Source organism: Hippopotamus amphibius, chromosome 11, assembly GCF_030028045.1.
Source record: "Hippopotamus amphibius kiboko isolate mHipAmp2 chromosome 11, mHipAmp2.hap2, whole genome shotgun sequence".
Classification (NCBI taxonomy): domain Eukaryota; kingdom Metazoa; phylum Chordata; class Mammalia; order Artiodactyla; family Hippopotamidae; genus Hippopotamus; species Hippopotamus amphibius.
In genome coordinates this window covers 44,146,431-44,172,626 of record NC_080196.1, presented here as the reverse complement: position 1 = coordinate 44,172,626, position 26,196 = coordinate 44,146,431, and the positions used below count along the sequence as shown (strand labels likewise).

Sequence of the window (26,196 nt, the reverse complement as noted above, 5' to 3'; positions counted from 1 at the left end):
CCCTAGAATATAAAATACTCTGTGCTGCAAAAAATAAAGCTTCAAAAGGAAATATTACAAAGAATCCAGACAAAATGTGTACTGGTACACAAATGAGTATGTGGCTGACTGGGGCCCCTTACTAAAAGCGAGGGAAAGAATAATCCTTATAAAAGGGTAGATTTATTATCTTCTTAAACAATTCTGCCTCTTTTTTTTTTCCAGATAAGGACAAAAAGAAAAAAGAAAACAGCCAGAAAAAAATAACTCTTTTCCAACTGATTATACGAGGGTGAGTCAAAAATTATCCTCACTCTGACTGTAGAATTTATTTTAATTAACTTTTATAAAAGGCAAATACATCATTTTTTGACATGATCTCCTTGCTTCTCAATACACTTTGTCTGTCTGTCAACAAGCTTTCCTGTTCCCTCATTAAAAAATGTTTTAGGCGGAGCTGTGAGCCACGAATGCACCACTGTCTTCACTTCTTCATCAAAGGTCAACCTTCATCCTCATGGGGCTGCTTTCAGGGAACCAAACAGGTGAAAGTCTAGTGGAACAAGATCAGGACTATAGGGAGGATAGTTTAACACCTCAAAACGAAGTAATCTACAACAGACTTAGGTTTTGAAAAGTTTGTGAGAGATGGGTACCAAAACCACTCACAGAAGAGCATAAACAGAAGCGTTTGGATATCTGCAAACAACATTTGGACGAATACTCTAAGGAAGGTGAAAGTTTCTTAAAAGTCAACTATCAGCTGGAAAATTGATACAGTTTTCTGGGATTCTCAAGGGCCAGTGTTGGGACAGTATCAGGAAAAAGGTTCAACAATCAACAGTCCTCATTACAGTGAGATGCTTATTGAAGAGCTGAAGCCTAAACTTCGGATTAGAGGACTGCTATCCAAGGGCGTTGTGATCTTGCATGACAATGCATGTCCACACACTGTCAACACTCCGCAAAAACTTCGTTTTGAGGAGTTAAAGCATTCTCCCTATAGTCCTGATCTTGCTCCATTGGACTTCCACCTGTTTGGTCCCTGAAAGCAGCCCTACAAGGATGAAGGTTCACCTCTAAAGAAGTGAATATGGAGGTGCATTCGTGGCTCACAGCTCAGCCTAAAACATTTTTTAATGAGGGAATACAAAAGCTTGTTGACAGATGGACAAAGTGTATTGAAAAGCAATGAGATTATGTTGGAAAATGATGTATTTGTCTTTTCTAAAAATTGATTAAAATAAATTCTACAGCCAGAGTGAGGATAATTTTTGACTCACCCTCATATAATGAAGTCACTAAAAGCTATGAATCTGAGTCACACCTCTAAAGATATGTCTTACTGACTGCAGAAAAAATCCAGAAATGTATCTCAGCTGATCATTTCATAAAGTTAGCTCTGTTTCCAAGATTAAAAGGCTTTTTGCTTGCGGGGAGCTGCCCTGAACAGGGGTCCTGGTTTCCGTAGTTGCCCCCAACAAGGGCCTTGGTCTCCAGGACATAGCCCTGGGAGCTGCCTTACTGTAAGGGCTTGCCTAGGCAAGCATAGCTCTCTGTCCCGCCACCCCTGACCTTTGAGTAAGTGCTTAAACAAAGAGCATGTGATCCCCTGGGCTGCACTATGTGCGCCCACAGGTCTGTGATCTCGCTAGTACATCTAGAAACAATCAACAGGAGGTCTTATGCTCGCTACGGTAGATGGTTATGGGAAAAACACATTGTTCTCTAAAGAAAGAATCATTTTTCTTTTAGCCTTGCTGTCAATGACTCCTCTGCTTTAATCTGTATAAAAAGCCACTGTAAAATAAAGAAGTTTTGTCAGTTGCCTATGAGCTTCTGACCCTCTCGACCCCATCTTTTGTGTGTCTGTCTGTCTTTCTTTCTTAGCCGCGTCGTGTTTGCCTAAGGACCTGATCGATTTTGCCGGCAGGCTCCGGCATTTGCTATTTTGAAACTGAACTGACCAAAGCTAACTGATTCTACACGAAATCTAGGACCATTGGGGGGCAGATCTTTTAAAGTTCTGGTTCTGCCTTTTAAGCAGTTCTCTGGTGGCTTTTCTCTCCTCTCCATTTCCATGTAACTTGGCCTCTTTCTGTGTCAATGTTCTTGAGTTTAAAATGTGGATAATTACAGTACCCACTACATCAAGCTGGGAATTAGATGAGATAATGTATGAAAATGCTGATAAGAGTGCTTGGCACAAAACTACTCAATACATGGCAGCTATTATGATCTTTTCTGATACTAGTTTTAATTTAGCAGAATTTGCTACTGAAATTTGAATTGGAATAATAACTCATGGGATTACATCTTTTGAAAGCAAAGCACATTAAACATTTAATGAGAAACTTGTGGATTTACAACTCATCCAACAGCAAACAACAGCCCTGCTCGCTCTGAGATGCTGCGAGCTTTCGGGCAGCCAGGACCTGACGTCTTCATTGCAGAGTGAAGAGGCAGCTCTCCAGCAGCCTGGGAGCCCCTCTCAGCCCTGGACATTTGTTTCTTTGGTTTTATTTTTTTTTATTTAATTTTTATTTTATATTGGAGTCTAGTTGATTTACAGTGCTGTGTTAGTTTCAGGTGTATGGTAGTGATTCAGTTATCCATATACATATATCCATTCTTTTTCAGATTCTTTCTCATATAAGTTATTACAGAATATTGAGTATAGTTCCCTGTGCTGTGGAGTAGGTCCTTGTTGATAATCTATTTTATATATAGTAGTGTGCATATGTTAATCCCAAACTCCTAATTTATTCCTCCCTCCCACCTTTCCCCTTTGGTAACCATAAGTTTGTTTTTGAAGTCAAATAGAGTAAGACATATTATATGACATCACTTATATGTGGAATCTAAAAAAAAAAATGATACAAATGCCCTGGGTATTTGTAGCAAGCCTCAAATACAATCAACATCTCAACTGAGACACACCACACGTGGGGTGGTAAAACTGCAGCTGTAATTTAGAGATCTGTGATAACTAGACAGGTAGAAGATTCTTTATGCAAGATACCTATTATCAGAAGATAACACCACTTGAAAATGAAAGGGAAAACCAATGCAACAGTACAAAGCATGAGGGTGTTAGGAAACATGACATTTTCACGAAGGAGTTTGCCAGCTCATCAGAGAAATTTGAAGGTGTTCTTTAAATGGAAAACGTTTGAGGATTTTTTAGGATAAACTTCTACTAATCATCATAGCATACCTGTCTACAGTTACTGGCATTTATTTTATCTTCATTTCATAATGGGGAGCCCAAGAGCCATCAGAACTCTGTTTTGATAAATTCACAAAATAACTAAGTTTACTTAAAAAAAGAAAAATAAGGTCAACTAATGACTTGCTTAAACATTGGGTCACTGAAAAGTCAGTCATCAGAAACATGAATTTCTCTGGAATGATCAGCAATGTAAATGAACATACAATCATTCTCCAAGAGAGGAAACTATATCTAATTGATATTAGTGAACTTTCAAAGTCCACGTGAAGATTTGCGGGGATGGAACAACCATTTTGGGGAAATTTTTTTTTTAATTTATATGACAAAATTATCTCGGAAAACTCAAAACTCACTGTTTTAGTTATTTAAAATTGCTTTAAATGCATCTATAAATACACTGATAGAAACACACACATATATGAGTCAAACAGAGAGGATACTTACTGTCACTTCATTCATACTCAGAAGCAAGGGGCTGGGTGGCAGGGTGCCAAGGCGATATTTGAAACCATCCTCCAAAGTCATTCCCCAGAATTGGCTGTAGTTCTGGGCTGTCCATCTGCCTTACAAATGAAAGAGAAAAATAGATACAGGTTGTATGATGTCACTTTTATTAACACATTTATATTTCAGACATTATATAGAAGCAAATCTGACAAAATTGGAACTATTACTGAAAGCTAGATATTCATTATATTAATGATGCATTATTGATTACACTAATGGGGAAGCATATCACTCTTCCTAAATTAGATCTCTGTCAATTATTTTAATGACTCATACGAGGAAACTAAGGCTGTATCAATATAGACTAAATTTAAGAATATGGAATCTCCAAATACTGTAAAGGGATTTTAGGGACGATAAGGCCAATATATGCAGTTTCTTCTAAATGTTGTTAAATGCATTTTAGAAAGAAGCTTGAATGTTCAGAGATGTACTTATAGGTTAAATAGGGTAGTCTATTTTATTTATAATTTAGATTTGAAAAGAAGTTGACCATGTAATACGAGGTATCCATGAAAATTTGAGGATAAAATAGTTATACTTTAAAAGATTACAGCAACGCTAATTAATTTTATTGAAATGTTATTAAAATATTCTATTATATATTAAATGAGCTAATTTGTGTTAAGTGCTCAATAATCTTAGCCATTATCAATAATAATATAAATTCAACTGAAGTAAAATTAGATAAAAAAATGCACATCTTTCTAGAGACATATTTTGTGCCCTTACATAGAAAAGTAAGCTTTGTTTTCAAAATCTAATGTAGAGATTTCAAGACAACAATTCCCTAGGAGATGAAAAATGAGAAAGATGAAAGTAATTTCATCATTGTTTATTTGAATTAGCTACAACTTGAGGACAATATATTTTCAGTACTTAAGGCAAATCTAAACTCTATCTAGTTGTGTTTATCACCAAAATGGTTTATAATGTGAGAGGGTCTTATGAATGATTGAGGACATGACTCAATTTTCAATAATGTGCCTGGCAAGTTAATGCTTTTCTTTTATAAGATCTGTTAGTTCATAAAACCTTAAGCAACTTTGAGCCAGAATTTTTAATTGTAATCTCCATCATCCAGGGAATTTCAATAAGGAAACTGCTGAATATATTAGACATTGCAGCTTTATTTAAGAGACTACCAGGACCAGCCTTAGGCAAAATCACAACATCAGTAAAGTATGTTTCTGGGGCCCTACACTAGTAGTTTTCAAACACTGAGACATTTGTGAGCCATTTAATTAATCATTCAATTTAGTGAATTGGGATTAGTATTTTAAGAGATAGCAGAATATAGGAGAAACAACAGGAAATATTAGAGTTTATTGGACAGAGTGAAGGTAAGTACTATTTATATACATTTAAGTATATGTACAGGTGTGTGTGTGTGTGTGTGTGTGTGTGTACTAGGTCATAATGTTAAATGTATGCTTTACTATGACTTCTGTTCAAAAAAGCATGAAAAGCATCACTGCTCTATACCATTCTTTTTAACCTAGACTCATCACTTTTCTTTTAATTGAAGTATAGTTGATTCACAATATTGTGTTAATTTCTGCTGTACAGCAAAGTGATTCAGTTATACATATACATACATTCTTTTTTATGTTCTTTTCCATTATGGTTTACCACAGGAGATTGAACATAATTCCCTGTGAGATACAGTAGGACCTTGTTGTTTATCCATCCTATAGATACTAGTTTGCATCTGTTAATCCCAAACTCCCAATCCATCCCCCCTCCCACCTACCCTCCCCCTTGACAACCACCTGTCTGTTCTCTGTGTCAGGTCATCACTTTCCTTTTAACCCAAGTTAGCATTTACTGAACCTTCTTAATTTACCTATCATATTCTCTAGTAAACACTGAGAACACAGAAGTAAATAAATTTCTCTACTTCAAAAAGCTCATATACTAAAAAGACTACAAAGCGAGAAATGACTTCAGCATGTGTTATTTATTAGCAGTAGGTCAAAGTCTGATCAGAGTAGAGGACTGAAACATAACTGCCTGAAGGAATTAGAACAACTATTTTTACAGAAAGTGACTTTTTAATGCTTAGCCTGGAAGGATAAGAATGAGTTAGGTGGCCAGATGTGAGAGAAGAGAGAATTCGTTATAAATAAAGGCAACTCTGGAGCAAAGCAGGTTTGAAATTGGGAAGCACATTTAGGGAATAGCAGAGAAGTAGAACGCTTAGACTATGAGAGCGACCAGGGAGACAGGGGCTGGAAAGAGTGTAAAAGATGAGGCAGTAAAGCATTTGGGCCGGATTGTTATTTATTCTGAGGAGTATAATTACATTCTCAAGCAATGAAGTGTCACTGAAGATTTTTTAAGAACATGAGCGGCAGAATCAAAGCTTTGTTTTAGAAGCATAACCATGAAAGTATAAAGGATTGGCTGGAGTTTGGTCAGACTGTTTCCCTCTGGAAACAGAGAGAAGAGTCAGATTATTTCAAACTAGGCTTGATAAATAAATACACTAGAATATAGCATAAGTGTATAGGAAATAAATTTCTAAAATAAACGTTGTGGGAGTTACAAGAGTCTAGTGACTCCGAGTGAAGAGGAAAGAAACCTCAAACTAACTTCAGATTTTCTGGCTCAGTTGGCAAGGTCGAGGGGGACGCCAGTAACCATGGACAAGTCAAAAGATTAATCCTTTTGGTTTGGGGTATTTTTGATTTTGACAAATCAGTAAGAAATCAAGGCCAACTTATTCAATAGACTAGACTTTGCGTTCATAGGAAAAATCAGGGTTAGAGATAGGATAGATTATAAATGGGTACAAATTCTTTGTGGCTCTTTCCATCAAGAGATGGAGTCCATTTTTCCCACGGTTGAGTATGAGCTGGCCTGGTAACTTGCTTTGCCCAGTAGAAAGCGGTGGAATTGATGATGTGAAAATTTCAAGCTTTGGATTCACGTGAGGCTGTTTCCAGCCTCCACTCGTGTCCTGCTTGAACACTGTCATCATGTGAAGAAGCCAAGACTGTCCTGCTGGAGACACGTGGGTCCCCCAACAACCAGCACCAACCACCAGGCATGGGCGGGTGGCCACCTAGACAATACAGCCCCAGCTGAGGCCCTAGATGTCTGTGGACACATCAGTAACCCCAGAAGAGACCAGGAAAAGAGCCTCAGCTAAGTCCATCCCGAATTGCTGATGTGAACAAATGAAAAAGCTTGTGCTTTTAAGCTGCTAAATTCTGAAGTGGTTTGTTAACACAGCATCAGATAAATTGAGACTGTTCCCTCTCTCCCTTTGTTGCACTAACTTATTGATTATTACTTGTGCTACTAATTTGCCACTCGTAACTGCGCTATCACTAGAAATCCTTTTACAAAGTTATGACATGTGGACTCCTCAGCTCGATTGTAAATTCCTCTAAGAAATTATTTATTTGTATCCTCAGCAGTGCCAAAAGGGAAACACATGTTTTGTTAATATTAACTGCATTATAACATAATACAGGGAATAAATAAATAAATAAGGAAGTAGGTTATACAGAATGAATAAAGACTTAGATCTAAATACTACCAAGATGCCAGACATAAATGTTTTAAGGCAAAGCTTGTATATAGTTGTATGTAGGCTATTTTTAAAAGCACCTAAAATAGACATTAAATGATATGACTCTGTTTTCATCCATGAAAACAACTTGAACATCAGGAACAGCAAGTATCTGAGAATTAGAACTTTCTTTTAAATTCAAGGATTTTCTACACTCCTTCTTTTTGTTCCCTGGTTAAATAATTTTAGTTTTACTCCTTTTCTTCATACTTTGTCTCTTTTACTTAACTTTTTTCTTTGATATGTGTATATTTCCTTTTGGTGCAATTTTACTTCACCCTTTTTTTTATTCAGTCATCCATGTTTGCTACTAAAAGGCAAACCCCATGCTTCTTAAACAGCCCTAGAGTACTCTCAGAATAAACAACTGATGGAAAGAAAATCCTTCTTTCCAAGGAAGGCAGCATTCCCAACAGATCTGCACTCTTACATGACTTTCTTTCCATATTGCTTTAGACTTCGGTTTCTCCTGGGTTCTGTGACAGCAGAAAGGTTAGCCACTTATCTTGGCTTTTTGGAAGTGTGTGCTTGTTAGGTCAAGCATTTGAATCCTTTTAGAAACTTGACTTAGATAATCTCTCATGATGGCACATATTCTCGTGTCCTTTTAATGATTTAAATATCACTTAGCCATAGAAAATAATTGGTTTTCTCTAGACATACTTAAAATGTCATCATGTTATCACCTAAAATATTGGCAACACACACACAAAAGAGTTGAGAATGGTTTAAGAATATTAACATCAACAAATGTGACTTCTATCTTTCATGTCTTCCAAGAAAATACTCTGGGAAAATACACTGAAAATACTCCAAGAAAATACATTGAAAATTAGTGCCCGCATTGTCTTGGGAAACATATGTCTTAGGTGTAGCAAGAAATGGTATTTCTACTTTTTAAAAATGCATTTCAGGATGACTTCACTCTTAGAGTTGCTTGACAATAGATCTTCTCACATAAAATCTTTTCCTGAAGGTGGAAAACATTACCAAGGATGTATAAAGATTTGATCAATGGCAGTGGAGAAATCCTGAGGCAGAAACCAGCCAGCCCATCCCTCTTCCTTTCAGTTCAGTAGAGAAGGCCAGTGTTGGCACCTACACCTTAATTCCCTCTATGTAAGTGGAGAAGTCACTTAAATTATTAATCTATCAGAGAGCATCAAACAGTTATTTCCTTTAAGTGTCAATCAGCCCAAGCTTTCTTTTATTAGCAAAGTAAAATGGCTCAACCAGTCTTTTGACCGAACCGTGAGTGAAATTGGCTAGATATTAGTCATGTCAATGAAGCTCTGTAGATGGACTGGTCATTTGGGGGATCATCGAGATAAGTTACTGCCCTCTGAAGGGCAGATTCTTCCAGGATAGCATGTGATTGGCTGGGTCAGGGCAGCAGCGGAAGGAAAGATGATAAACATGAATGAGTCAGTTTGCCTACTTCCTGATTTTGCCCGAATACTTATTTAAACTAAAGCTCCCCCTGCTAACCTCACTCACACCTCAACACCGCTCCTTCCTAAACAATGTAAGATCATGCTCTATATTTCCTTTTTGTGCATTTTAATTTTTAATTATTTAATGTTCACCTCTGTGCATTTCAATTTCACATACCTTTCAACCTCCCTCCCCATTTCTCACCCATTCTTTTTTTTTTAAAAGAATGATCATTTTTAGAAGGAACTGATAGGAAATACGTTGTTTGAAACCTGAGCGGTAACAGGGGGTGGGGGTAGGAGGGCAGGTGCCAAAAAGCCTAGAAAGCAATATTTCTCTCACCCATAGTCTCCTTTGTTGACATGTTCAATTAATCCTGGTTGAACAAGGCATACACGCTGGGAACATTTCCATTGTTGTCCTGAGCACGTGCTGTAAAGATACAAAAATTACAAAAGTGGCCTGGCCTTTTGGGAGTACACTTATAAAATTAGTGACCAGAGTTGCACCTTGTTAAGGCATAAAACGTATTTTTGATTAATGTTAGCCATATGACTATTTAATTCTTGGCAAAAATAAATCACAACACATGCATAGCTACCACTCAATATCTTCTACTCCAGGCAATTAATAAATGAAATGACCACACAGTCATTGAAGTTTGAAAATATAAAACAATGGAGACAGTAGAATCAATGCATTTGTAATTGGAAATTTCCTGCAGGATAATCAATTTCAAGGCAGCTTGATTTAATATATAGTTACTGTGTTCAAGAACACATGATTTTACTGCTGTATATCAGAATGTTTATAATTAAGAGGTTTGTGACAGCAGGCCCACTGTCACAAACACCAAACTCAAATGTGAAAAGAAAGTATTCATGATTAGCTTTTAAACATTTATTAAAATTAAATATGCTTATAAAAACTATGGGTATGTGATATCTTATGACTTATGATTCTATCTGTATTTAAATATATGCTTTGTTTCACAAATGTTCCTTTTATTTGAAGAAAACATACACAAACAGTAGAATTCAGTTCTGTGCCACTTAAATTCATTACCAGGAATTGCAGTTTTCTTTAATTACTGATCCTTCTTCATAATGTTGACCATCTCTGTGGCAACCTGTCAACAAAGAAATCAAAATTCTAAATTGAGTAATAAGTAACCTAAAATTGCATTTAGTTTTTTCAAATATGCAAAAAAAACTTTTGGTGCCAAGCTGAAGGAAATCCACATCAGGTTTGTGTCAAGGTTTATATGTATTGAATTCTTCTGGGCTTTTTCCATGAGCTTTCTATCTTTACATTGTATATTTGTTCCAACTGAGAGGACTTGTAAAGCATAAAAACTAGATTACTGAGGTATTAATCACCCAACACACTCAAGAAATAATTAATGCATTTAAATAGGTAGAAGTAGTGAAACAGTGTTTGAGTTAATTTATGGTGCTTCTCATCTTAAAAATCTAATCAACTCTCATGTGAATACGATTAATTGCATATGATTAGAGGAAAGAGCTCAAGATTGTTGGACCAAAATATGAAACAATTTCAGTGAATTCACCTTACAAAGATAAACTCTATTTTTTCTTCAAAATTTGGATCAGGAGAAAAATTTATAAGATTGTAGCCCTTTGTGTTCCAAATCCTAATGTTTTTCAATTATTAACCAAAACTCTTTTTTAACTATTTTACCAGATTCTATAAACTATTCCAAAGAGATCAGTGGCGAATTATCATTATATGAAAACCAATCAGTAATAGATGGTGAAAATAGTACCCTGGCTACACATTAAATCCCTTTTGAAAATACAATTTACCCAAATTTAAAATTCATGCTGAATTAGCAAAAGTAGCAAAATTCACTCCTTTGTCATGTGAGAACTTTTTTGATGGAGACAGGTCACTGATAGATCACATCAATGGCCTCTAGTTAAATAAAATGAATTCTAACTTTTTATTCATAAAATCATAGGAGGAAATCTACATGCTGAGAAAGCATTCCAAAAGCCCTGGCTTAACCACCAGCCACAATGTCACAAAAGCCACTTATAAATTAGCTACCCTCCAATTTTTCTAAAAATTGTTTCACAGGAAATACTTTACAACTGTCCCTCTTCAGCATGCATGATGTTCTCATAGTTCAATCTTTTCCTTAATGAATCTAAACATCTACTTGGAATTGCATCTACCCATCTCTTTTTTGTGGATTTTTGACATTCCGCTCTCACAAGAAGAGAGAAGAAAATCACCTCTCTCCTGGACCACAGGGGAGGGAAAAGATTAACTTTTAATCAAGTTCAGAGTTTTAGTTACCACTCAGGATTAAACACTTTTTGTAAATGAATTTCTATGTTTGTAACTTACAAAGACCCTGGAACATTTTACTGCCTAGGAAAGCAACAGAAAATTCATGCAACAATTCAAGTTTTATTCAAAGTCAAGGGAAGGACTTCCCTGACTAGTTCTAAAGGGAGAGTAAGGGGCAACATCAAAGCTGATTTTTTAAAATTTATTTTACTGAAGTCTAGTTGATTTACAAAGTTGGGTTAATTTCTGCTGTACAGCAAAGTGATACAGTTATACACATATACATCCTCAAAGCCAGTTTTTAATCAAATCCTGTGAATGTTTCTTGGCCTTCATATCAGTTATATAGATAAAGGCACCAGAAATCACAAAGTCTTAAGGAAAAAAAGCCTGTCCCTTCTCTGACCTGTACCCCAGCTATTAATTTTGAAGTCAAAAGAATGCTATTACCAGGCCCACCCAAAATCATTAGTACTGAGGCAGGAGATAGATGGGCCCCAGGCTGAACAGCTTCTCCCCTGTGGACAGAAACTCCATGATAGCAGAAACCCCATAAAAGCAGGATGATGGAGGAGGCTGGGCCCTGCCCAGACAAGAGATTAAAGACCACATATTCCTCATTATTGAAGTCCAGGAGACCTTCCAGACTACACGTGCTCAGAAAGGCTCCTTGGAGGTCAGCAAGGGAGAAGGTACCATCTCATAGTCAGTGATGCCAACTACCAATAGGCCTCTTCACTAGAATCCATCTTGGCTAAGAGATGCGCAGGCACACAGGGGAGGACCCTGAGATACACCAAATACGGACTCAGAACCAGGCGAAGCAAGACGACTGGTCAAAGGACACCTGAACGACATGCCCCGTATAAGTGATGTAAACTGCCACAAGGGCACGACTCCCTCTCTGAGCCCGCCTGTGTGTCCATCCACACATACAGTACCCTCTTCCTCCTAATAAACACTCCACTTGCTTCACTACTTTCTGTCTCTGTGTGGAAAGTCATTTCTACAGAGCTGACGCGTCAGGGCCTTGTCACTGGCCACTCGTCCCTGGTGGCTGGGATTCAGCCCTCTCACTGCCTCTGCCCAACCTCAGTCTCTGGCTGGGAACTGAAATGTTGCTTCAAGCCTCTGCAGGTCAAGGCTACCCGAAATCAGTACTACATCTAGCGTTAGCAAAAGTTCCGTTTCTTGGTCTTCTCTCCTTAATATCAAGTCAGAGTTGACTATAAGAAACAATGTCTGTGACTTCTTTATTTTGTACCTGGAGGCTTATATCTTTTGACCCTTTTCACCATTTCCTGGACTCCCACCTTGGTCTCTGGCAACCACCAATCTGTTCTCTGTATTGATGAGCTTGATTTTTTTTTAAATCCTTCATATAAGTGAGATCATAAAAAAAAAAGAAGAAAGAAATAATGTTTTCTGTAATCTCACTTGAGAGTTGGCCTTTTGCGGACAAAGTGAAGCATTAGCTTCTACATGATACAGAAACTTAGTCCACTCCCTTCCTCCACTCCTTCCCAATTCCAGTGTATCCTTCACCCCTTGAACAGCATGTAGAGATCTCTTAAAATCTACAGTGTCACTCCCTGCTTAAAATCTTTGAGTTAGTCCCCATCAAATTTAGAGTAAAACCAAACTTCCCACAATGACCTATAAGACTTTATCCACAGTGTCTCTTCCATAATCTTGTCCTCATCACTCCTGCTGTGCAGGCTGGGATGGGGTTCCCAGAGGAGTAAAGGGTTTCCATGATACTGATGAGGATGGAGAGAAGTGGATGAACATAATCTGGAGGCAAAGCAATGGGATTAGCTCTTGGATTGAGTTTGAGAAGGAGGAAGAAGAGGACTCAGGATGTCTCACTAGGATTTTGGCCTCAGCTATAGAGAGGCAGTGAAGCTATTACCGAAGTAAGGAACAGGCTTGTGGCAAGAAATCAAGAGTTCTGCTCTGCATGTTTTAGATTTAGATTAAATCTAGGTTAGACATCCTAATGGAGAATGTCAAGTAGCTTAGTAATGGAAATTCAGAGTTAAGTCAAGGCTAGAGCATGAATTTGAGAGCTGGCAACATACACACATTTAAAACCCTGTGACTACATAACAGGCTGCTTGAGAGAGGGCTTCTAGGTAAGAGAAAGACGTCCAGGACTGAACTCAAACTCTGTAGCCAACAGACATTCAGAAGAGGAAACAGGGAAGGAGTGACCTGTGAGAAAGAAGGGAATTTAAAGGAGGGTAGAGTCTTGAAAGGTAAAAGAAGAAAGTATTCCATACAGGCAAAAGTGGTCACCTACAGAGTACCACTGAGGGGTTAAGAAAAGAACAGAGGTCTGAATATTGCATTTGGAGACATGGAAGTCTTCAATAACCCTGCCAAGATAGAGCTTGGTAAAGTAGCAGGGAACAAGGTCTTGTAGGAATGAGCTGATGAGAGGCTTGGAAATCAGGAAGTCAAATGTTTCCTTCAGATATCTTATCATTAAAGGAAAGAAGGAAATGGGATAATAGTTGGTTAAGGATATGGAGTCAAAGGAGGGCTTTTTCAAAGATGGGAGCTACAACTACCTACTAACCTCTTGCAAGAGAACATCTTATAAATGTTGTTTGCTCACTTTTTTAGTTACTTCCTTGATTCCTAGAAGTGGAAATTCTGGGCCCAAATTGATATCTGGACATGTTTAAGGCATTTAATTCATACTGTCTTTTTTTTTTTTTCTTTTCAGAATGGTTTTACCAATTTACATTCACCAGCAGTGAATGAATGAGTTAACCTCTGTCACCCTAATGCATAGACCATAACTTTGGTCCCCATGTTAGGTACCACTTCATCATGGCAACACAGTCAGGGTTAGAAATTAACCTTTGATGTTGTCTAGCTCCATCTCCCAAGCAACGCCTGAATCCTCTTTTTGGATTCTACTAGTTTTAAATGAAAAATATTTCTTTTAAAATGCTAGTTTGAGAACATGATTGATGTTTAAAGGTAGTAGAAAAATTGAGGGAGTTAAAAAAAAAAGTTGGGAGCTACAAGAACACTTTTGTAAATCAATAGTTTTGTAAATTGATTTATCCAGAAAAGAAGGGGAGAAATGATTCCTTAGGGGAGAAAGAGGGAGAGGAGAGAAGAGAGAAAAGGAGAGAGAGGAAGGGAGGGACCATTGTAAGGGTGGAGATCTCGAAAAGACAAGAGACAATGGGATTCAGAGCTCAAGAGGAGGAATCTACTCCATGGAAACAGAAACCAATATGGAGGTAGGTTGAAAATTATGATGATGAAGCAATGAGAAAAGTCCTGGTGGCTTTACTTCCCCGAGGAAAAATGTATAAAGCACCTCAAAGTGACTTGATCAAACTGATTACACCTTGACATAGATAGATAGATGATGATAGATAGATAGATAGATGATAGATATAGATAGATGATAGATAGTAATGGTTGTGGAAATTAAAGGAGTTTTGCAACTTTATCAGCCATTAATATAAAAATGAGGCAAATCAGATATTTGGAAAGTGAGGTCAGTCCCTTGATTTGATAAAAGATGACAATATGATATAACTTATTTTAAAATACCTCATCATAATGTGTTCTAATATCTGTGCTGGTCTCAACATCACTTAGGGAAGGCAGTTGCCTGCTCTACAGGAGTCCACATCCTAGGGGTGTTCAGTAGCACTGATCCTGAAAGGCTGGTCTCTAGGGCAGCTGCTACAAGTGATCCCATTATCCGTCTTTTAATGAACACTAAAGTAGCAGCATAATGAGTGTCAGAAATGGGCTTTCATTGGTAAAATTAGTGGCTTGTTAATCAGCATAATGGATATACGTAATCAGCTCTTATCGATTAAATTAATAGTAATCAATTGATGTAGATTAGCTGAAACATTTAAAAATCATATCCCACTCTCATACTCCACAGTTTTTATGTATCTCTTAAGGTCAAAAGCTTTCACCTGGTGCCCTAGGATTGATCTCTACAAGATCCTGTATCCAGGCACTGGGTAGGAGGATTCATCATAACCTGACACCCTCTGTAATATTATCACATGGGAAAATTCCAATAAATTTTTCAGGCAAGGTAGATGTGGGAACATCTAACAGGACAGGGACATGAGACTTCATGAAGCTTACAGAAGTTTATGAATTGGTGTATATCTCCTTACCAGGATATATTTTTGTAACTATCCGTATGCACGGCGGAATTTGGACTGTGATTTATTTTCATTGTAATGTGGTTAAAGAGGTTGTGAAGGGGTAAATAATCCTTACTCAATTCAAATGTCAGTGGTTTACACCCATTTTTTACCAAGGTGAATGTAAGAGTTGTGTGTAGTCAAATTAGCTTAGCTCTGTTCACAGCAGATCTATTTCCTTAAGATCTGCTACACGAGATTCTGTCTGGAAAATTCACTCTGGTTCTGTTTCAAACTCTATCACTTGTTTTCTGTATCTGACATTTGAAATCCTCCCGTGACTGGAAGTAACCAGCAGAGGTGGGACAAAACACGGAAGATGTTTGATATGTCCAAACCAATTTACACAAAAGGTACATATCTCTTTATTTCTTTGGAAACATATATTTTTTAAACCTTAAGATAATATACATAGTTTTAAGTACCGGGTTGAAAAACAATTGCAGTATAAGAAACTATACAATACCATGTAACTAGATAATTGAAAAATATTTAATAAATCAGTGATGCTTTCCTAGCATCTCAGAGTAAATTCACTTTATACAGGCAAAAAATTAGTATAAACAGTATACCATTGTCTATTTTAGTTACTTTTGTACAGTTATTTAATATTGTGTAGTGCTATTTTCTTTCAACCAGCTACTTTCATAAGGAAGATAAAACAAAAGAAAAAAATTACCTTCATGAGTGCAATTATAGTCTAGTGTGAACTTTTTGCTACAAAATAAAATGATGAATTACTTTCCTCCATCATGAACGGAATAAAAACTATACCAGGAACATAAGTTCTACCTAAAACATGATCCTAAATTAAAGTCTTATCAAAATTCTAGCTTTCAAGCAAAAATGAACATTGAAGAAGTAGCAATTTTTTTTTTCTAAATGGACTACATGACTCAAATAAGAAAAGCTCAAATAACATTTTAGTATATCAAAAGCACTGTAGCTGATACTAAATGTTTATCCTCAACATCCCGGAAGTGGACCCTATTCATACTTAATGTCTTTCAATGAGTTCTCATAACAGGATAAAATCTTACATTCTTGATATGGCCTATAAATCCTGACAAAATCTGACCTCTACCCACCTCTCAAACCTCACCTTATGTCACAGCCAACCCTCCACGGACCATGACTCTCCAGAAGTGGTGGCCTCCATCCAATTCCTGGACCACACCAAGATCCCTTTCTGTCAGCTCTTCTTCAAGTCATCTCACTCCTCACTCCTCAAGTCTCCCACCCAAGCTAATGTTAGGTATTATTTTACATGTTAATGTTATATTCTGGTATAATTTCTCCCAGCACCCTAAACATTTCCTTCAGAGAATTTAACACAATTTGCAATTGTACAGTGAATTTGTTAAATATCTTGCAACCCCCATGCATAACTTGACTGTCACTTCCATGAAGATAAGATCTTGTCTTGTTTCTTCCCCGTGGGTTTGCCCCAAGCAAAAGCTCAATGCCTGGCATGGTGGAGGTAGTCAATGAATGTTTTTTGATGAATGGTTAGGTCTCCCATTTCTAAGACACTATCTGCCACTTTTTAGGGTGAAATAAATGTTTGCTGAGCTGTTTATTCGTAAAGACAAAGGCCCAGCATGAAGTTTTTTTTTTATTGAAATCTAGTCAATTTAAAATGTTGTGTTACTTTCTGCTCTACAGCAAAGTGATTCAGTTATACATATGTATATATGTATTCTTTTTTATAGTCTTTTTCATTATGGCTTATCACATGATATTGAATATAGTTCCCTGTGCTAGAGAGGAGAACCTTATTGTTTATCCATCCTGTATGTAAAAGCTTATAATACATGTGTGTTTTAAGGAGCACTTCCTCAATTTACAAACAAGATGACATATTGGGAATGAAGGCAACAGTTAGTGTCTAGATTTTGCTATAAGAACACCAAATCCTAGCTTATCCTACATTGTGTTCTAATTGTAATTTCCACTCACCATCAACCATTTACAGTCGTGTGATAGAGCTCTGAGGAAACCTGCGCTTTTGCCTCATACAAGTGGAGCAGTAGAGTTTTGCTTTGTGTTTTTTGCAAATTTTGGATATATCGATTGCTCAGATTCTATAGCCATTTTACTATAATTAGACCAATACAGGAAACACCACTATTCTCCTTATGAATTATTTGTATTTATTCACTCAATCTTAGACTTAGAAAACTACCCTATATGGAGCATTGTTTTGTTTTTAGCAGTTTGAAACCTCAGAATGGCAAAATGAAACAAAACAAAAACAGACATGATGACTCTATTTGGTATTACTTAGGCAGGCAGGGTAGCCAACTTTATTTTGCTTTTGCACTGGTTCAAATGATATTGCTATAATACACATTCAGATGCTACGAGGTCCAAATAGTATCATGAAATAGTAAGTAAAATGTTACATGAATCTGCAAAGGATCAGGCTTGTGACTTTGATGAGATTCTCTAAGAGGTTATACTCAAAAAAGTGTGAGAGCTTTTTTGTTGTCAATACACCTTACAAAGAAAGAAAATTTTTAAGTAACCTTTATATAAGTTGAGTGAATATTCAAAACAGAATCTAGACCAGCCTTCATGACTGTCACAGCAGAACTTTCCTGAAGGCACTATTCTGATGCAGGTACCTGGCATCTAAACCAAAGCATGTTAACAATCCAAAGAAATTTATCCTGGTGATCAAAAGATTCATTTTTCATTTCAACTTAAGAAAGGAAGGGAGGAAGGAAGGATGGAAGGAAGGGAAGGAGGGGGGGGGGAAGGAGGGAGGGAGGGGGGAAGGAGGGAGGAAAGAGAAAGAGAAAGGGAAAGAGAGAAAGGTGGACAGATCTTGTTATGAACTAGGATAAGGCTCGAACACATTCCCAAAGCCTACCTTCTGGATACCAAGGCTTTGTGTGAGGAGGCCATTCCTTCTCTTCATGGCAAAATGACTTGTAATCAGGACAGCAATCAGAATTTTCCCTTTCACAGAATTTATCACAGTAACACAGTGCATTCACCTCATAGAATTGGGTCACACAGGCATCATCTCTGTCTTCACAACAACCGAAACTTCTACAGTATTGCCCTCTGAAAATGGCTCTTTTGAATCGAGTACTTTCCAAAATGGCGTGATTCCTAGTGAAATTGGCTCCTGGGTCCACTTCTCTTTGATGTAAATGCTGTCTCTCCATCCCAATTTCTGTGGTGAGATAAGTGAGGATTAAGATCTTATATCCCGTCCACATTCTCCGGAGGTCAGGCGTGGCTCCCACTTGCTCTTATATTCAATACCCTTGGCCTTGGGGCTTCTCCTTGGAGCCTGGATTCTAATTATCAAGACAACTCAGCCCGAATCCTGAAATGATCCTGACTTGAACTGAGTGTATTTCTTGTAGTTAAACATTAATCAAGAATTTCAATGTTTGCAAGATAATGAAAGTGTTAGACCATTGTCATTCCTCCAACATTAAAATTTTATATTTAATATCATGAGGAAAAATGTCCTTTGCCATAAAAATAAGCACATAAAAATCTTAGGCATAGATGATACATTGAATATTGCTTGCTTCCAAAATAATCTAGATTCTTAAATCAAAAACCTCTCTGGAATACACATGACCCAAATTATGGCTGTAATAACTACTGGCAAGGTGTAGGGAATTCAAAAGTCAAAAACACAATTTTTCATCACCTACTTGCCCTGCAACTATAATCCAGGCTCTCCTGATGTTGCCTGCTAGGATCTGTCATATCAATAACATATGCCCAGTCACACACTGGCTTGATTTCCCATCAGTACCCCAGTCACCTACCAGAAGCATTTAGATTTCAAGGCTTAGTGGAGCTTAATTCAGCTAGAAGTTCCCTGACGGTGACTTTAGTTTTCTCTACCTGACATCAATGCAGGGATCTGCAGTATCTGAAAGGCAGTTTATAGTCAAGAAAAGTCAGTCCTCTGTACTAAAGAGCAGCAGGGGGAGGGAGATGTGAAGGAAACTCAAAGGTCAAGATGTCTTTTGTGTTCCTGTAAACCTGTGGGATTTGATATACTGCATTTATTCATTAACTATAATAACTCCCTTTGGGTTGGGGATAAATAACCAGCAGACGGTGAGTCAGCAAGAGTGGCTGGGTTGCCTAGTGGAAAGGACTTGTCTGGATGATCAGAAAACCTGGACTCTTGTCCCTGAGCTACTGTTGAATAGGCTTTATGATCTTGGGTTCACAATTTGCTTCCCTGGTCCTCAGTTATTTTCCTATAAAATGAGTGTCTTCTTTCTTCAAGACTAATCCATAATTCAAACCTTTCAAACTTGTTCCCCAACTTTGCTCTGTAAATTATTTGACTCACAATTTTATCTTTATTGTTTCCCTTTCTTCTGGCATATTCCTCTCTGGCTATAAACCAGTGCCAATCTCTTTCTCTTGTGTTGTTTTAATTTTACATCATTGTGGTGTCAATTTCCATAATTCCCCTGTCTCTCCAATCCAAAAACAGCTGCTTCCACTTCCTTGCCACCCACTGAGTCACTAAACTACTGCAAAGTACTGTCTCCAGTCTCACTGACCATCACTAACATTGTGATTCCCATTGACTTGTGTCCATCTTGACCACACCTGAATCCTCTGCAGCATTTAACCCTGTATAGTGAACTGGTCAAGAATAGGAGCCAAAGAGTTAGACTAATGAAGTTCAAATCCTAGTTTCACCACTGACAAGCAGCACATCTTTGAGAAAGTGGCTTAGTCTCTCTATGCTTTAATTTCATCACCTGCTACATTTAGATAACAATATTTATTACCATATCAGGTAAGTGGGAAATTTAAATGAGATAATACATAAAGTACTTAGACATCATTCATACTCAATAAATGTTAGTTATCATTCAAAAATATATCTTCCACTTAAAAATTCTTTCCTCCTTTAAATCTGACACTTGCATTCTCTCCCGATTCTTGTCCCATTTTTCGTAAGGCTCCCGATTTATCTGCTTACTCTTAGACTCACTTCCTTCCCTTCTGTGTGGTCATTTAAAATGTTTTCATCAATATCCTCAATCCTTTCCTTCCCTGACGTTCACATATCATCTTTTCTCAAAACTCACAGCATTGAACCAACCTAAAAGCCATGGGTGAGATAGCTTCCTTCACAAGAGGGCAAAGAGCAGTATCAAGCAGAATCAGCAGTATTTCATTCTGTGGGACAGAAAACCACAGCCTCAGAAAGAAAGAGAAAATGAAAAGGCAGAAGACTTTGTACCAGACGAAGGGACAAGATAAAACCTAAGGAAAACAAATAAATGAAGTGGAGATAGGCACCCTTTCAGAAAAAGAATTCAGAATAATGATAGTGAAGATGATCCAGGACTTTGAAAAAAGACCAGATGCAAAGATCAAAAATATGCAAGAAAAGTTGAACAAAGACCTAGAAGAATTAAAGAACAAACAGAGATAAGCAATACAATAACTGAAATGGAAAATATACTAGAAGGAACCAATAGCAGGTTAACTGAGGCAGAAGAACGAATAAGTGACCTGGAAAACAGAATGGAGAAAATCACTGATGTGGAAAAGAATAAAGAAAAAAAATGAAAAGAACTGAAGACAGCTTGAGAGACCTCTGGGACAATGTTAAATGCACCAACATTCACATTACAGGAGTCCCAAAAGGAAAAGAGAGAGTGAAAGGACCCAAGAAAATACTGGAAGAGATTATAGTCGAAAGCTTCCCTAACATGGGAAAGGAAATAGACACCCAAGTCCAGGAAGCACAGAGAGTTCCATGCAGGATAAACCCAAGACACATGGTAGTCAAATTGGCAAAAATTAAAGACAGACAAAATTATAAAAATCAACAAGGGAAAAATGACAAATAACATACAAGGAAACTCCCATAAGGTTAACAGATGATTCCTCAGCAGAAACTCTGCAAGCCAGAAGGGAGTGGCATGATATATTTAAAGTGATGAAAGGGAAGAACCTATGAGCAAGAATATTCTACCTGGCAAGGATCTCATTCAGATGCGATGGAGAAATCAAAAGCTTTACAGAGAAGCAAAAGTTAAGAGAATTCGGCACCACCAAACCAGCCCTACAACAAATGCTAAAGGAACTTCTCTAAGTGGGAAATATAAGAGAAGAAAAGGACCTACAAAAACAAAATCAAATAAATTAAGAAGATGGCAATAGGAACATACACATTGATAATTACCTTGACTGTAAATGGACTAAATGTTCCAACCAAAAGACACAGACTGGCTAAATGGATACAAAACAAAACCTATATATATGTTGTCTACAAGAGACTCACTTCAGACCTAGACACACATACAGACTGAAAGTGAGGGGATGGAAAAAGATATTCCATGCAAATGGAAATCAAAAGAAACCTGGAGTAGTGACACTAATATCAGATAAAATAGACTTTAAAATAAAAAATGTTACAAGAGACAAGAAAGGACACTACATAAAGATCAAGGGATCAATCCAAGAAGAGGAGATAACAATTATAAAAATATATGCACCCAATAGAGGAGCACCTCAATACATAAGGCAAATGCTAACAACTATAAAAAAGGAAGTTGACAGTAACACAATCATAGTGGGGGACTTTAACATCCCACTTACACCAGTGGACAGACCATCCACACAGAAAATTAATAAGGAAACACAAGTTTTAATGACACAATAAACCAGCTTGATTTAATAGATATCTATAGGACATTACACCCAAAAACAGCAGATTACACGTTCTTCTCAAGTGCATATGGAACATTCTCCAGAATAGATCACATTTTGGGTCATAAATCAAGCCTTGGTAAATTCAAGAAAACTGAAATCGTATCAAGAATCTTTTCTGACTACAATGCTATGAGATTAGAAATTAATTACAGGAAACAAACTGTAAAAAATACAAACACATGGAGGCTAAGCAAGACGCTACTAAATAACCAAGAGATCACTGAAGAAATCAAAGAGGAAATCAAAAAATACCTAGAGACAAATGACAAAGAAAACACAACAATCCAAAACCTATGGGATGCAGCAAAAACAGTTATGAGAGGGAAGTTTATAGCAATACAATCCTACCTCAAGAAACAAGAAAAATCCCAAATAAACAATCTAACCTGACACCTGAAGAAACCAGAGGAGGAAAAACAAACAAAACCCAAAGTTAGTAGAGGAGAGAAACCATAAAGATCAGAGCAGAAATAAAGAAACAAAGAAAACAATAGCAAAAATCAATAAAACCAAAAGCTGGTTCTTTGAGAAGATAAATTGATAAACCTTTAGCAAGACTCATCAAGAAAAAGAGGGAGAGGATTCAAACCAATAAAATTAGAAATGAAACAGGAAAAGTTACAATGGACAATGCAGAAATAAAAAGCACCATAAGAGACTACTACAAGCAACTATATGCCAATAAAACAGAAAACCTGGAAGAAATGGACTAATTCTTAGAAAGGTATAACCTTCCAAGACTGAATCAGGAAGAAATAGAAATTATTAACAGACCAGTCACAAGTAATGAAATTGAAACTGTGATTAAAAATCTTCCAACAAACAAAAGTCCAGGACCAGATGGATTCACAGGTGAATTCTAACAAATATTTGAAGAGCTAACACCCATCCTTCTCAAACTCTTCCAAAAAATTTCAGAGGAAGGAACACTCCCAAACTCATTCTATGAGGCCACCAACACCCTGATACCAAAACAAGACAAAGATGGCACAAAAAAAGAAAATTACAGACTAATATCACTGATGAATTTAGATGCAAAAATCCTCAACAAAATACTAGCAAACAGAATCCAACAACACATTAAAAGGATCATGCACCATGATCAAGTGAGGTTTATCCCTGGAATGCAAGGATTCTTCAATATATGCAAGTCAATCAATGTGATACACCATATTAACAAATTGAAGGATAAAAACCACATGATCATCTCAATAGATGCAGAAAAAGCTTTTGACAAAATTCAACACCCATTTATGAAAAAAACTCTCCAGAAGGTGGGCATAGAGGGAACCTACCTCAACATAATATAGGCCACATATGACAAACCCACAGCAAACATCATTCTCAATGGTGAAAAACTGAAAGCATTCCCTCTAAGATCAGGAGCAAGACAAGGATGTCCACTCTCTCCACTACTATTCAACTTAGCTTTAGAGGTCCTTGCCACAGCAATCAGAGAAGAAAAAGAAATAAAAGGAATCCAAATTGAAAAAGAAGTAATGCTGTCACTGTTTGCAGATGACATGATACTATACATAGAAAAATCCTAAAGATGCCACCAGAAAACTATTTCAACTAATCATTGAATTTGGTAAAGTTGCAGGATACAAAATTAACACACAGAAATCTCTTGCATTTCTATACATTAACAAGGAAAGATCAATAAGAGAAATTAAGGAAACAATCCAATTCCCCATTGCAACAAAAAGAATAAAATACCTAGGAATAAACCTAACCAAGGAGATAAAAGACCTGTACTCAGAAAACTATAAGACACTAATGAAAGAAATCAAAGATGACACAAACAGATGGAGAGACATACCATGTTCTCAGATTGGAAGAATTAACATTGTAAAAATGACTGTGCTACCCAAAGCAATCTACAGATTCAATGCAATCCCTATCAAATTACCAATGGCATTTTTTACAGAACTAGAACAAAAAATCCTAAAATTTGTATGGAGACACAAAAGACCCCAAATAGCCAAAGCAATCTTGAGGGGGAAAAAATGGAGCTGGAGGAATCAGACTCCCAGACTTCAAAGTATACTGCAAAGCTACAGTAATCAAGACAATATGGTACTGGCACAAACACAGAAATATAGATCAATGGAACAGGATAGAAAGCCCAGAGATAAACTATGGTCAACTAATCTATGACAAAGGAGGCAATGATATACAATGGAGAAAAGACAGCCTCTTAAATAAGTGATGCTGGGAAAACTGGACAGCTACATGTAAAAGAATGAAATCAGAACACTCCCTAACACTATACACAAAAATAAACTCAAAATGGATTAAAGACCTAAATGTAAGGCCAGACACTATAAAACTCCTAGAGGAAAACATAGGAAGAAACTCTTTGACATAAATCACAGCAAGATCTGTTTTGACCCACCTCCTAGAGTAATGGAAATAAAAACAAAAATAAACGAGTGGGAACTAATGAAACAAAAGCTTTTGCACAGCAAAGGAAACTATAAGCACGACGAAAAGACAACCCTCAGAATGGGGGAAAATATGTGCAAATGAATCAACAGACAAAGGATTAATCTCCAAAATATATAAACTGCTTATGCAGCTCCATATCAAAAAAACAAATGGCCCATTCAAAAAATGGGCAGAAGACCTAAATAGGCATTTCTCCAAAGAACATGTACAGATGGCCAGGGGGCACTTGAAAAGCTGCTCAACATCACTAATTATTAGAGAAATGCAAATCAAAACTACAGTGAAGTATCACCTCACACTGGTTAGAGTGGGCATCATCAGAAAATCTACAAACAGTAAATGCTGGAGAGGGTGTGGAGAAAAGGGAATGCTCTTGCACTGTTGGTGGGAATGTAAATTGATAGAGCCCCTATGGAGAATAGTATGGAGGTTCCTTGCAAAACTAAAAATAGAGTTACCATATGACCCAGCAGTCCCACTGCTGGGCATATACTCAGACAACACCATAATGCAGAAAGACACATGCACTCCAATGTTCATTGCAGCACTATTTACAATAGCCAGGACATGGAAGCACCCTAAGTGATGAAAGGATAAAGAAGGATAAAGAAGATGTGGTACATATATACAATGGAATATTACTCAGCTGTAAAAAGCAATGAAACTGGGACATTTGTAGAGACATGGATAGACCTAGCGACTGTCATACAGAGTGAAGAGAGTCAGAAAGAGAAAAACAAATACCGTATATTAATACATATATGTGGAATATAGAAAAATGGTACAAATCAAACAGACACAGATGTAGAGAACAAACATATAGACACCAAGTGGAGAAAGTGGGAGGAAAATTCCAGAAATAAACAATTCATAAGTTTTAATTTGTGCACTGTTCTGAGTATCTTTATGAAATCTCACACCAACTAGCTCCATCCCACCCAATATATGAATCATCACTCTGTCCAGTGTGCCCAGGCTGATATGCTACCCACCTGTTCATCGCTTAGTGGCCATCTCGGTTATCAGATTGACTGTTGGAGTATCCCGGTCAGTGTTTTCAAGTAACTCTTATCTTACTTAATAATGGCCCCAAAGCACAGGAGTAGTGATACTGGCAATTCAGATATTCTCTTACTGTGCCTAATTTATAAATAAAACTTTACCATAGGTATGTATGTATAGGAAAAAACATACTATTATACATACAGTGTTGGTACTACCTAGGTTTCAGGCATTCATTGCGGCTTTTAGAGCATATGCCTGTGGATAAGGGGCTAGTACTAAAATTGGAAGTTTTTTAGATATATTTAAATAGGCAAAAATGGGGGGAGAGAAAGAGAGAGAACAGGAAGGTGGGCTTGCCAAAAACAATTTATCTTACTGTTTTAAATTCCACCATTAGCGATTTCTCTCCTCAAATTATGGAGGCTGCAAAAACGTCCTGTGGTAGTAAGTGCTCTTTGGTGAGATGAGTTAAGTAATATTGACTCACCTTTGAGGGTGTGGGGCTTTGTCCCTTCACCTGGATGAGAGATTTAGGATGGTCTCGTGATGTGGTGGGAAGGACTGTTGAGGATGGTCAGAGTAGGGAGAAGACTTGCTGAAAGTGAAGTGTTTGTGAGGAAAAACAGATGTTTCATGATTCATTTGCAGAAAATGGAGTAAAATTTGCTGATGTGACCAAAGGCTCCAGCCAAAACGGAACAAAAGGAGGCGTGGTAACAGTCACCTCATCTTGGAGGAAGTCTAAACCCTCCAATCAAATAGCAACA

The 26,196-nt window shown here is 37.2% G+C and overlaps 1 protein-coding gene across 1 annotated transcript in view; it reads right to left on the bottom strand.

Annotated features, from left to right (window-relative positions):
• The window catches only part of TINAG (tubulointerstitial nephritis antigen), a 66,901-nt gene extending 48,332 nt beyond the window's left edge, over positions 1–18,569 (bottom strand). Inside the window, exons 1-4 of the mRNA XM_057699521.1 lie at positions 18,123–18,569; positions 9,798–9,861; positions 9,075–9,164; positions 3,656–3,770 (exon numbers count right to left, since the gene is read on the bottom strand). Of these exons, the coding sequence (XP_057555504.1) occupies positions 3,656–3,770; positions 9,075–9,164; positions 9,798–9,861; positions 18,123–18,477 (624 nt within the window). The 5' untranslated portion in view covers positions 18,478–18,569. The remainder of the gene's footprint in view (positions 1–3,655; positions 3,771–9,074; positions 9,165–9,797; positions 9,862–18,122) is intronic.
• Between the last annotated feature and the right edge of the window lie 7,627 nt (positions 18,570–26,196).